General features: G+C 45.5%; 1 protein-coding gene across 1 annotated transcript in view; it reads left to right on the top strand.

Annotated features, from left to right (window-relative positions):
* The window catches only part of HIBADH (3-hydroxyisobutyrate dehydrogenase), a 1418622-nt gene that overhangs the window by 984711 nt on the left and 419836 nt on the right, over positions 1–14075 (top strand). The window contains exon 5 of the mRNA XM_069648238.1: positions 8252–8385. Coding sequence (XP_069504339.1) covers positions 8252–8385 — 134 coding nt within the window. The remainder of the gene's footprint in view (positions 1–8251; positions 8386–14075) is intronic.

The raw sequence follows: 14075 nt of genomic DNA, 5'->3' as shown, positions 1-14075 counted from the left end.
ATATGTGTGTTCTGGAGATCATAACCCACGGCTACTGTCTGCCCTTTCGGCAGAGGCCTCGTGACAATCCACCGGGGAAGCTCTCTATGAAGCGTCTGGATCCGCTCCTTGCGCAGGCAATCCTATCCCTGATCCCGAAGAAAGATGGGGGATTGAGACCCATCATGGACTTGTGTGGGCTGAACAAGCTCCTCAGGAAGGACAAGTTCAAGATGGTAACTCTTTCTCAAGTCCTTGAACTACAAGATTGGTAGGTGTCCCTAGACCTCAAGGATGCTTACTTTCATGTGCCGATTCGTCCAAAGCACAGGAAGTACCTGAGGTTCGCTGTTGCGACTCGCATTTTCAGTTTCGGGTCCTGCCGTTCGGATTGACCTTCGCCCCGAGGGTCTTCACCAAGCTGATGGTGGTGGTGGCAGCGTATCTCAGGAAAGGGGGGGATTCACGTCTACCCCAACCTGGACGATTGGTTGATCAGGGCGCGTTCTCCCGAGCAAGCCCTGCATCATCTGTCCATCACCTGCCACTCCCTTCACAAGCTGGGCTTCTCCCTCAATTTAAAGAAGTCCCATTTGACACGTACCCAGCTGCTCTAGTACATCGGAGCAGTGCTCGACACATCCCTGGGGTTGTGTTGGCCCCCCCCCAGGTGAGGGCTCATCACATTCTGCAGATGGTGGACAAATTTCAACGTGCCCAGAGTCTCCCGGCGTTCGAGTTCTTGAGGTTGCTCAGTCTCATGGCATCCTGCAGTTTCCTGGTGCCAGAGGTCTTGCTGCGGATGAGATCTCTGCACTGGGCTCTCAAGATGCACTGGTCGCAGTTCTCCAGCAGGATGTCGGATCCCATTCAGATTCCGCCCTCGGTCGCACAGGATCTTCTGTGGTTTGGCCGTCAAAGGCAATCTGATGAAGGGAGCTCCATTTTGGCAACCGTGGCCGGAGATAATGATCGTGACGGATGCATCCCTCACGGGTTGGGGAGCTCATGCCAACGAGTTGACGGCCAGCGGCCGTTGGTCTCTGTCGGAGTCCATATTCCACATCAATATGTTAGAGCTGCGGGCTGTCAGGCTAGCCCTGAAGGCTTTTCTGCCATCTGTGCGAGGGAAGAATGTTCTGATTATGACAGACAATACAGTGACCATGCACTACCTCAACAAAAAGGGGGGGGGGGCAGGGTCACTCCCATTGTGTAGGGAGGCGATGCAGCTCTGGTTCTGGGCCATTCAGCAGGAAATTTCGATCCCGGCAATTCATCTGGCCGGAGATGAAAACGCGGCAGCGGATACTCTGAGCAGGCAGAGCACGGTCTCTCACGAGCGGGAGCTGGCTCAGGAAGTTCTGTTGGAGATCTTTGCCCTTTGGGGAACCCCGCAAGTGGATCTCTTCGCCACCAGTGTCAACCGGAAGTGCAAAAGATTCTGCTCGCAGGAATTTCCTCCAAGAAGAGCCTTAGGGCACACGTTCGTAGTGAAGTGGTCCTTCCCACTGCTGTACGCGTTTCCTCCAGCGCCCGTCATTCTGCAGGTGTTGCAGAGGTTACGGAGGTTCGGTTCCCGGATGATCCTCGCTGCTCCGGAATGGGCCATGGGGAGCATGGTACCCGGACCTTCTCAAAATGTCCATCTGCCCTCCACGCCGTCTTCCCTACCGAGACGATCTGCTCTCACGGGAGGGGAGTCGGGTTCTCCATCCAGAGGTCAAGTCCATCAGCCTTCACGCTTGGTATCTGAAAGTTTGAGGTATAAGGATTGGGACCTCCCCGAACACGTGATGGAGGTGTTGCTTTCAGCCAGGGGGCCAGCAACGAAAACTCTGTACCTTTGCCGTTGGAGAAAGTTCTGCGACTGGTGCAAAGTACAGAATGTGGATCCTTTTCAATGTTCCATTCCTTTGGTTTTGTCTTTTTTGCTTTCTTAAACCCACAAGGGCCTGCAAGTGGGTACCATTAAGGGTTACCTGGCGGTGCTGTCCATATTTAAGCGCTCGTCTGAGGAATGTTCTTCTTCTAAAATCCCTTTGATTTCTCAGTTTCTAAAAAGTGCCGGGATGGGATTTGAATCTGGTTTTAAAGTTCCTAATGGGAGCTCTGTTTGAGCCCTTACATTCTTGTCCGTTGTGACTATTGTCCTTTAAAACTGTAATTTTACTTGCGGTTACTTCCGCACGCAGAGTGAGTGAGTTGCAGGCACTTTCCGCCAAACCACCCTTCACTGTGTTCTGTAAGGACAGGGTTGTCCTTGGGGTGCGGCCTTCCTTTTCTTCAAGTGGAGCGAATAGTGGCTGTACATTATCTAGTTCTGCTATCTACTCTTTTGTGGCAATACGTGCGTTATCTATACAGGGATTTTGAGAAGCAAAACATTTTGCTTTTAAGACGGCACCTGTGTAAGGGGCAACCCTGACCTAGATCCAAAATGTTTGAATGACCGTGAAGTTAAGGCTTTCCTCCTTTCACCGTCAATATTGTCTGCACCTTTTTAGGGTAAAATATTAAGCTACTGTTTCATATGCTATTTTAATGTTTTTCAAATGATGACACCAGGCCTTTTTTTCTTTTTTAGAAAAGTGACAAATAAGACTATTTTCTTGACACACCATTCTCTGTATCAGGTGGCCCTCTGGCTCCATCTTCCTTTCGGCTCTCGGGGTTGTCAGGAGGACAATGGGGAATGGTCTTTGTAATCCTCTATGGGAGCTTTTCTTTTCAAGGTCTTGGTAGCACGCTTCTTTCAAAGTGAATTTTAGAGGCCCCTTTTCAGTCTGTGGGTTCCTTTGTGGTTGTCTTTCACTTGGTTGTGCTCTGGAAACATCTGCACCACAACTTCCAAAATGCTTTTCACAGACTGTTGGACTTCCGCTTGTTAGAAACAAGTAACTTGAGCTTGCCATGATGTTTTCTGAGATGAAATTCAAGTCTATGATCGCTTCTTTCTTCTACCCATCCTCTTCCCTGTCTTTTGTTCATTTTTTACCCCAGGCACAGTGTTGACGTTGGTGTAACGTAGACCATAATTTAAGAGTGGAATGAACCGAAGCTTTGTGTTACCTTAACAGACAGGGTCTCTAAGCTAAAGATTTACAGTAAGTGCGAGGGGGCAATCTGGCCCGTGCAATATAGATGAATAATGGGCAGATGTTAGCCCCGAGACTCGCTGTAGCTATACCAATCACTGCACTGTATACACTAGTTTTGGTATGGCGTGCACTACAAATTATGCCAGTACAGCCTGTTCTTTTGCAGCATGTATTGCTCTGCCCCACTTTCGATACTTTAAATTTTGATGGTTTGACAAAAGTCACAATTTCCTCTGTGCAGTCGTTTGGACAATTACTCGAAGGCATTTTTAAGAAGGTGTTAGGAAAATGTGCATGAAACTGTTGTTAAGATATGTACATCAAGGAATTGAATTAAAAGACTACCAATTGAACTACCGAACAGCTACACAAAGCTCATTGTAATTTTCGGAATTGCAATGTTATTATTCCACCTAAAGATTTTAATTTCACCAAACATGATTTCAGTGGCATGGAGTGGAAACTGTATGTGCGTACAGTAATATGTTGTTGTGTATGTCTTCTATTGGAAGCTACCAGCAATAATTGTCTATTCAGACTGCCATATGCTCCTATTGTGATGTTACAGCACAGTTTTATGGATTTCATAATCCACTGTGGTGGTGTCACAGCAAGGGAATATGCCATTTTCTTGCCTTCCCGAGTATCCTGAAACCTGAGGAAAGCAAGGAAGGCCATCCCACAGGCTTCACAATTTGCGGCTCCCCTCGCAGTGCAAAAACCACAATGATTCTGGCACTTTGTCAAAGCCACTTCTCTCTCACTGCGAGAACTGCATCTCTGATACATTGCTAGCTCTTGCTCTCCTGTGGAGCTACACTTGAAAAATGAGAGGTGGTAAGGGTTGTTGGCAGGACACCATTTTCTGTTGGGATTTGCTTCATGAGCGAGGGCGGCATGACTAAAACTGAGAGAGGTGGCAGAGAGTGGGAGGATCAGAAGTACTTCGTGTTTTGGTAAGGATTGGTTTGCAAGTGATTGGAGGAGAAGTGTGGCAGGTATAATTGTTCCCTATTCAGGAAAATAGAGGGAAACATGAGTGTTCTATTTGGTTCATGTTGGCCTCTCATTGGTGGGAGGGGAAGTACACGGAGGACGACGACACCAGTATTCCTTTTCTATTTGGTGTGGGGAGTGAGTTTTTTCTTATATACATACACCCTGCATCCCTCCCCACTGCTAGTCCATGGGGACCGTGCTGTGAGTGGAAAATGGATGCAGGGAGCCATATATACATATAAATACTGATGGGTAGCTCTCATGTCTGAAGAATATTCCATCTTTCTATTCTGACTGATCTCATAGTCAACCAGATATCACTTCAATTGAATATATTGCGTAGTTGATGGCTACCGATCTATAATTCTGTATATGGTTCATGAACGCTGTTTGTAGTTCTACACGCTGCAGCAAGGAATCACATCCCCATACAGAGGCCTTGTGGAGAGCTGTGCTTTGTATACAAGCAAGGGCACATTACAATGTTTTTTGTTTGCCTGATTTACTTTGCTGCAATTGGATTTTAATATATACGCTTTTGGACAAGGGTTGATGAAGCAATTTGATCTCTGGGAGCCAAACCCAGTCATGTAGAGAGAAGGTGAGCTAATTTCCAAGCAATTTCTGTTTGAAGATAAATTGTTGGGTCGCATTGAGCCTTTTTTCTGCTTAACTAATTTATTTGGTTCTACTTGAAACATAAGTGTTTGTACAAGTGAGAAAGTGCAGCTGCCAAAAGATTAACCAGCTGAGAACTGTTGTCAGCATTAATTTGGTTCTAATAAATGACTCTCAGAAGCTATTTAGTAGTCTGTAATCTAGCCACAAAGCTGTTGACCTATGATGGATAGTACAGGATTGTGTTTGTAAACTTTGATTTAAATCGGCTACTTAATTTGCTGCAGGTCCGATCACAGGATTAGCAGGAAAAGCCGTGATGCGGTCTGAATAAAAATAGCTCCAAGAATAGGGTCGGATCGTTTAAGTGCATTAACGCGCCGATATTTGCAACCATATCGCACAGCAAATTTGAGGCTAACCAGACAACATCAAGCATATAAAGTGGATCTGGGTGACGTGGTTCCCCTTTAGAGAAACTTCCGAGCTTTTTCTCTTTGTAAGAAGACATTATTTAATGTGTTCGCGTTGCAGATGTCTGTGTCCGTAGGCTTATGGTGTTAAACTGAGTGTTTTCATTTGCAGTAGCCCTCGTGCTATTTTTACATGACTGCCCATTTCAAACACTATTCGGGCAATTTCTTTATCACCACTTCATCGGCCTAAAGATATCCTTGCACATTAAAATCATACATTTAATAGCTGAAGGCCACATCTTTTAATCAGACATGCCTCCCTTTAGTACGACTACGTGCTCTTAAACGATTGTACACGAGTGCAATCCTAAAGGTGACTGTCTTGGTGGTTGTTTCCATACAGAGATCCTCCAGAGACTGGGTTCTTTGTGTGTTGCTCAGGGGGATCTCCATTCGCCTGATGATATAGGGGTATGAAGAGCAATACAAAACAATGATATTTTAGGGAAAGTGCCTTGCGCGAATATAAGCAAAGCCAAATTGCTTGCTTTTGTGCATGGAAAAAGTGAAATATTATTTCAACTTTCTCCACTTAGTACTTAGTGGCCAAAACCCTGAGTGAGCAAATATGCTAAGTAACGACACATAATGCAATTCCAGTATCTTTCTGTGGAATAATGGAAACCATGATGTTGTCCTTCGGTATAGGGATTCTCCTTTGTTCTGGGCTGCGATGGCAACATGAAAAGGAATCCATACAAATTAAACTATATGTAAAAATATTAACCATGTAATATTTGTAATGTTGCATTATGGCTTCATTATATATGTTGTAGTACATGATTCTGTGTGTTAGGGGGTGGGTGGGGTAGTGATCTGCAACACAAGATATTGCTGTATTTGTCACTCCGATTTAGATATTGGTCTTCTGTGCAATTTTTGTATGTTTACTTTTTATGTGGCTTTAGGCGAAGGTTTCTCCATGTTCAAATTCCCACTAATCTTACTGGCGTTCTTTGCACCAAATTATCAGTCTGCCTCAGTTAAAAGATTTGAGTAGGAGGTTATTTGCACTGTGTTCTTTTATCGAAAAGAATATTCCCTTTTCATGGTCGAGTCTCAATTTCCTAAAACAACATTGTGACTGTTACATAATTGGCTTTCACCAACTTGTTGACGGATTAGCTTCTACTGAAAACTTGAAGAATCCTCCCCAATTGCAGGGGTTGCTTATGGGACTTTCTTCAGTCAGAAAGGATACTAATCAGTCCAATCAATGAATCAAGCAAATTCTCAATGGCATGCACAAGACTGTCTGGGAGTTTGGGTTATATAGAAACTGGATCTAAGTTGGCCATTGTGAGGAACTAATGGTCGAACGCCTTTTTTTTCCAGAACATAATGTACCGACTGTTTGATGGTGACTTGGCAGTATTGTTTTTTTCATGATAACCTCTCAGTATATGCAGAGTGACGGAACAGCAGAATGAGACTCACAAAGGAGCTAAGAAAACTGGCATGAGGGATTTCACTGAGTCAGAACAATAGAACAGGTCCAGGTTCAAAATGTACATGACATTTTCCAGAATATGGAGATGGATGACAATGCTGTAAGAGTATTTGTTTTGAAACAGTTTACTAACTGGTGACGAAGAATTGTAGAGAAGATTGCCTATTAAAACTAACCAACAAGGAGGAACCTAAGAGTACAGAAGAAATGGATCTGGCTTTGCCGGTGATGGATCAAGCCCTACCGAAAAAGGACTGGGACATGGCCATGGAGAAGGATAGTAGTATAGCAGAAATCATAAAAGGCATTAAAGCAAAGTCGAGCAAAAAGAAGTAAAGAAATGGGCATGGAATGAATTTGTCATATAAGAGATGAACTGTATGTGGAAGGGAACACGTTGTAGAGAGGGGAGAGCATTGTTCCCCCAAAAGACATCAGAGAACACAGAATAAACCTGGGGCTTCTACGACACCAATGCATAACAAAGACAAAAGAAAATACCCACAGTGGCTATTGGTGGCTAGCCTGTGATTTTCAAATGGAGAGATCTGTGAGAAATGGTATCCTTTGTGAACTCAGTGACAAAGTTTGTGTTAGTCATAAGTGCCCAATGTCTGCGACATCTATCTCCAAAGTACCATAGGATAACCTGGGGATTGATATTATGGGACCCATATACAGCAAGGGTGTATTTTGTAATTTTAATGGATTTGTTAAAGTATTATTTAGCTGATAATGCTATTCAAAATTGCACGAGTGCCATTTACCATCCTCAGGATAATGGTGTAGAAGAAAGATTTAGCAGAGTTGCTGTTGTGGTGGTGGACATAGCCCATTGTTTAATGCATCAGCATCATTCTACTAGAGCGATATCTGTTTTAATCATGGAACAACCACGAAGGATGGTGACTTTTGCTCCTCATCACGATGGGGCTTGAGGTATACAACGCCAAGTTATCCGAAGGAGCACGTTCAAGTAAAGGAAGTGACAGTGTTGGTCAGAATAGAAAGGGACATATGGTATCCAACCCATGATACAACATTTCGAGAAGAGATTCGAGAATGAGGGAAGAGGAAGATTTGGAAGGAAGCGATTGAGCGGTGCATGCCAGAGATCTTACGGATAGATACAAACTAAATGTATATGAAAATACCCTTGAATGTTTCGTCCATCACTAGAACAGCTAATCTGGATTGAGTGAGGTGGCTGGTGGATATGTTCTTGCCTTATATGTATCAAATGCTTTATAGTGAACTGTAATGAGAAACTAAAGAATAAAGCCTACATCTTGCAGAACAATCTTTATCCCGAGCCATTCACCTTTTGAGGACCTGAACTTTAAATATAATAGTGCTACCCTCAAATGATGTTTGTGGCCCTACTGCTAAATGAAAAGCCATGTTTTTGTTGATTTGCCTTTTGAGTTGAACAGTGTCAGATCCAATTGTTGGATTAAGTATGTCTGTACATTTAGGACGCTCTGGAAGTCTTCCATCTTGAGAATCTATATAAAGCAAATGTGCTTTGCCTGTGCATAGCTGTAGTCTTTTTTTTTACTCTTGCTCAAAAGTAGATTTTGGCTTTGTTTTTGATGTGTCGATAAAGGTTCCAAATATTTTTCATTTAGGTGTTGGAGCTGCACGGGCTGGAAACCTCACATTTATGGTTGGTGGAGTGGAGCAGGAGTTTAATGCGGCTAAAGAATTATTAACATGCATGGGAGCTAATGTTGTCTATTGCGGCGAGGTTGGAACAGGACAGGTAAATGCTGCCAAATATCATACTGGAATGCCTTTTCTATGTTGTTGTTGTGCCATATCATTTGCACCACAATTATATTGCACGTTTATTGGATTTTCTTATTCATTGAAATGAGGAATAATGCATATTATTGGTATGAGCCAAACGTGTGCCGTTATGCCAGTTTGTATTTTAACAGTATTTCTTTGTCTTGCACCATATCTCAAAGCAACAATGCTTGCCAGAGTTTTTCTGTTTACTTTAGAAATGCCAGCCAAGAAGAGTGGCCAAATGAGAAAGACCAGCCAGTGTCCCACTCTATCAACCAAGAGCTGCTAGAGACGTGGGCCCATCCACCAGAAAACATCCTGCCAGTAAACAATGCGACTGGCAGAACGACTACAGCCACAAGACGTGTCCAGAGAGAGTGGGAGAGAGTGGGGGGAGGGGAAGAGAGAGAGGGGAAGAGAGAGAGGGGAAGAGAGAGAGGGGAAGAGAGAGATAGAGAAAATGGGAGTTAACCGACGTGCACAAGTCAGAGCTCCAGACCGCACTCTGCTCCTGGATGGTAGTCGGATGGTAGTCGGCTACTACAACAGGTGGTAGGCAGCCACTAGACCACTGGGGAAGTAAAGGAATCGACACAAAACCCATATGGGTATGGCCATACCGTAGTGCAATGGTCTTCAAACTGTAGGCTGGCCCCCTAGGCTCTTCAAAAAGGGATTACAGAGACTGCTTATAATAGTAAGTATAGCAGATATGGCATCTGGGGGAGCCCAGTTACAATTTTTTTTCTCAAGGAGGGAGGTGGGGGCTTGGCAGCAATATTTTCACTGAAAGGGGGGGGGGGCTCAGCATAAACAACTTAGAATACCACTGCCTTAGTGGAACCAGAAGCCCAATCTCCCCATATGAACTGGATCCTTGGACTTACAGAACCGCCATGGATGTCCCCCTCTGGAAACCTTTCTCACCTTGTAACGCATCCCAGGTGGGGAAAGAGCAGCAGCATCAGACAGGGCCAGTTGTCCAATGGCAGGAGAAGGAGGGATATAAGAAAGGGCACAGGTTGCAGGGAGGTGGTTGGTTGTTTGGCTGAGGTCAGAGGAGGAGGACCAAGAGACCAGAAGGAGGTAGGCGCAGAGTGTGGATGCTGTTATATTGTAAAATGAGGTATTTGTTTAGTGAGTGCAAGTGTACTGCAGTGTGAGTGTACCTGTTTGTACCATTCACTTCACATTCACTCCTTACACTATCCTCTCTACCCGAGTAGTTGAAATGAGGAGAGAAGATGTGGGTGGATGAGGTAGTATTTCTAGGAGGAGGAGGAGGAGGAGAGTAGTAGGAGAAAAGACTCGTAGTGGGTAGAGTAGTGTAAAGAAGTGAGTAGCAGTGTAGAGGAGGGAATCGTGGTGTGGAAGAAGGGAGTACGAGTGGAGTGGAGTGGAAATGTCAAAGGGTGGTGGTAAGTTCCAGAGGAGTGAAGAATTGAAGGGATATCTGGAAGGAGGGATGAGTAAGCAGAAAGTAGTCCAAGTAGAGAGGAGTGGGGCATGTGTACTAAGTCAAACCACAGTACATGCATGGCACCGCCCCTATGCCTTTAAAACACCAACTCTTGGTTACAGTAGGGACAGCTGGAAATTCCTTGACGAAGATTAGAGGGTCAGTGTTTTAGGATGCCATTTGTCGCAAAAGATGGTGCTTGGAAAATAGAGGTCAACATTTGTTAGCACTAGCCCAGGATTCCGGACGCCTGGGTTGGGGAGGCGGGTCTCAACAAGACTAGAGTGAGGAGGCCGACGCTAGGTCCCACAAATAAAGTTATTAAAAACTCTTGAACTGTCTTAAAGGCTGACTGATTTCTTAGTCATCTGTGACAATTGTGGCAACTATTTTCACACAAACCCCAGATAATTACACAGAGACTTAAAATGAACATGATTAGAGGGAGCCATGTCTCATAATATTCAGCTTAGTCGCAAGCCAGGTTTAGGTAACCCATCCACACACATCTGTGAGAGTCAGTTTGCATTTGTGGGCTAATGTGGGTGGCTTTAATGATGTTGTGAACGGATCACATAGTGGAATACCCCTAACGGGCCAGACTCGCGGAACGAGGACTGGTGCACTGGACCAAGGGACACAGCCCCGAAGCGAGTGCCACCTTCTGACAGCATTTTGGGAGTGGCGGGGAAGCAGGGGTCGCATCTCCGGAGTGGCGGAGAAGCAAAGTGGCAGCTCTGGACCAACGGGGAACAGAGCTGGGGTAGTAGATGTTGGGTCTCCCTTCACAGCTTTCCCTGAGAAGAAGGCTGGGGATACGCAACTGCATAACACAGCACTCCCCAATGCGATGAGTGAGGAGTCGGGAGACAGACATGCAGTCCTCGCAGCCCCAGAGTGGGAGCAGTGTCAGGAGGGAGGGGGTCTCACGCACACTCACACCTACCTTCGGGTTTGGCCCGCTGTTCTCCCCGGCCTTTGATGGCCCGCTGTTGCCTTTGATGGCCCGCTGTTCTCCCCGGCCTTTGATGGCCCCTGTTCTCCTCGGCCTTTGATGGCCCGCCGTTCTCCCCGGCCTTTGATGGCCCGCCGTTCTCCCCGGCCTTTGATGGCCCGCCGTTCTCCCCGGCCTTTGATGGCCCGCCGTTCTCCCCGGCCTTTGATGGCCCGCCATTCTCCCCGGCCTTTGATGGCCCGCCATTCTCCCTGGATTTTGATGTTCTGTGTTCACAGAGACCGCTGCATACGCCACGTGGGGAGGCATCATGGCAACCTTCAGACAGGGAAGATGGGGGCGCGGCTTGGAAGGGTAATTATAGACCATATGACGAGTTGGCAACTGATTGGCTGAGAACTAACCAGCCCCTATTTAATGCAGAAACAGAAGGACTGAGAGGGATTCATCAGTGTCTTTTCAGATTGGCACAGTCACGGACCCCATCTGGGCATACGAAGACTAACTACAGGAAAGCCTTTGTACACCCTTATTTGAGGAGAATTAAGAAGGAACTTTCTGCGAAAGACTGAATCAAGTCCAGGAGCTAGGAAACTGAAAACTCCTTATTGTGTTTTCTTTTATTCTGATGTCAATAAATTGACAAACTTGTGTTAACCCAACAGCGGCTCCAGTCTTCATTATGACGTACTGAAGGCATTTTTCAAGGTTGTCGGAAGGAGTCTTCCAATTTCTTCCCACATCTCCTCAGACTATCTACCAGCACTGCCCAATTTGGTTGTAGAGCTACTTCTAGCTTTGATTGCAATTGATCCTCCTACAATCATGTTTCCTTAACTAAACCGAATAGCAATTCAGTAAAAGGCAGAAAGTTTTGGAAGCTGGTTGTAGTTGTACTATCGCCACGCGTAGCTTGGGGATGGTGGTCCCCTCCTCTCGCACTCTTCTTCCAGTCACCAAAGATTGCAAATAAAACCCCTTACTCTGCCATACATTCCAGGCCGAGCGGAGGGAATACCTTTTGGCCTTTCGGATGTCTAGGAGGTGGTGCAGGAACATGCAGCACATCCCCAAATATTCCCATGGTGGATGCAGGCAGAAAATAAACTGATATTTATTTGCATACAGTTATGCAGAAATGGGTTGTGAAACCAGCGTGGTATCCCGGTCTCAAAAAGGTTGGCCCGAGCTCAGAAACCTCTTTTCTTTTTTTAATACAGTTTTACACAGTGAACCTCGCATAGAAGAGTCAGGTGGATACATTTAGTCGGCTACCTTAACAATGGACTTCCTAACAATTCATCCTTTACAAGACCATCCAAGCTCGATGTAATGCTGCTCGGCCCACCCACATTACGTAGACCGCCTCTTTTTTGGGAACTTTCCTTTACACCTAACGGTACAAATGTGTGGCATCAGCATTCTCCTAAACAATGTTCCATCTCTCAGGCATATAAACTCACCTTCATCATTTAATGCACGGTGTGTAAGTAGGTGTATTTGTGCAGAATCCGCACCCGGTGTGAAAATGGGGTAGTGGTTTTGCCTCCCAACTTTGGCTGCTAGGAGGTAGACAGTGACACAGCAGAAGCTCTGCTTACATTAGCCTTCCTAAATGGGGACATTAGTGTACTGTGCAGCTTGCTCAATTTATAAAGTTCAATTTACCACAAATTGTGCCCAACAACTCTGCCAATGTATTCTTCATTTGGCTGAGTTAAGTCAAGAATGGTGTTATACTGGTACCTCCGGGCAGAAACAGTACTAACTTCATTCAAATGCAGAGAATACAGTGCATCCAGGACAAGTACAACTTCCCTGACATACAGGAAAAGTACAAGATGGGTAACATCAGAGCTACAGAAATCAGCATTGAAAGCTTCGACTACTCACTGGACAGGGAAATCATGGACAGCAGCACAGTAAGCTACTATCATGCACCAAACAGGTAGACATGCCAGTTTTCCACTCAATCACCCATAGGAAGAAACTCTGCACATTTCCCAAATGTATAAGCTTTCCTTACAAATACAGCGCATAGTTACTATATAGCGAGGATCAGCACAAGCTTCCCTCACAAATTAAATTGGTACAGGCAGAGCATAGTCTGGGCTAATACAGGTTCCCTTCAAACAGGTGCACTATATGAAGTGCTTGTTCAAGCTTCCCTCTAAATCCATCACATACAAATGGGCAGCTTTTTTATGCATTGCTCCATTGCTTACCAGTTAGGTGTAGGTTTTATAAGTCCCATAGATACATACATGCATGGGCAGATCCAGCATTTGCAGGATCACTGAAATAAAATAGGTGTAGCATGGACAGGACCAGTGTAAACTACACTCACACACAGGCACAACATGGGCAGGGCCAGTGCAAGTACCATACAAATGAGTACTGGGACAGAATTCCATTTACAATGCACATTTTTCTTACACGAACGCCAAACGTACAGCATTGGCAGGGCAACTGTTAGCAGGTGCCTGTGTAAACAAACTTCTCCAGCATTGGATCTTTCATGGATTCACATGCTTAGAATATTCCCCGTCGTCAGGCTGGGAATCCTCAGTAAATTATATAGACATTTTCCATAGGAAAATAGGAAAAATTCTGACACTTTTGTGTCCTATCTACGTCGTTTTGGGCCGCGCACGCCGGCGCCACTAGGACGTAGGGGTATATATAGCTCTGCCCCCGCGGCTCCCTCAGATTTCAACCATCTTCCAAAGTGGTGGGATTACCTTGCGTATCTGCTATTTTGTTAGGTTGTTCTTTCTACTTCTGCGACTGTTTGTTCTTCTCAAGAGAATGTCTGGAAAGGAGTTGTTTCGTCTGTGTGCTACGTGCGGCCTTAATAAGGTGTACGAAGAGGATGGTCATATGGACTGCATTTACTGCCTTCATCCTCAACACACGGCTGACACTTGTGAAATCTGTCAGGGTTTCTCCCAAAAAACCCTCAAAGATCGAAAAAGACGCCTGGTCGATTGGCTCAGTGACAGAGCGGGTGAGTACCCGGCATCGGAGGTGGGCTCCAAGGCCTCAAAAAGTAAGTCGGAACCCCCGACGAAGAAGGCACGTGCTGCCGAAAAACTAACCTCGGAGTCGGCCGAAAAACGACCCTCGGAGAAACATTCGAAGGCCTCCTTCTCTTCACACAAGGCGTCGTCTTCCTCCTCATCTAAAAAGGAGAGAAAAGAACCATCTAAATCCTCCTCAGGAGACCGTCATAAGTCTACCTTGAGTC

The sequence above is a fragment of the Ambystoma mexicanum genome, chromosome 2q (genome assembly GCF_040938575.1).
Source record: "Ambystoma mexicanum isolate Mex_15411 chromosome 2q, UKY_AmexF1_1, whole genome shotgun sequence".
Classification (NCBI taxonomy): domain Eukaryota; kingdom Metazoa; phylum Chordata; class Amphibia; order Caudata; family Ambystomatidae; genus Ambystoma; species Ambystoma mexicanum.
This window is presented reverse-complemented; position numbering and strand designations above follow the sequence as displayed.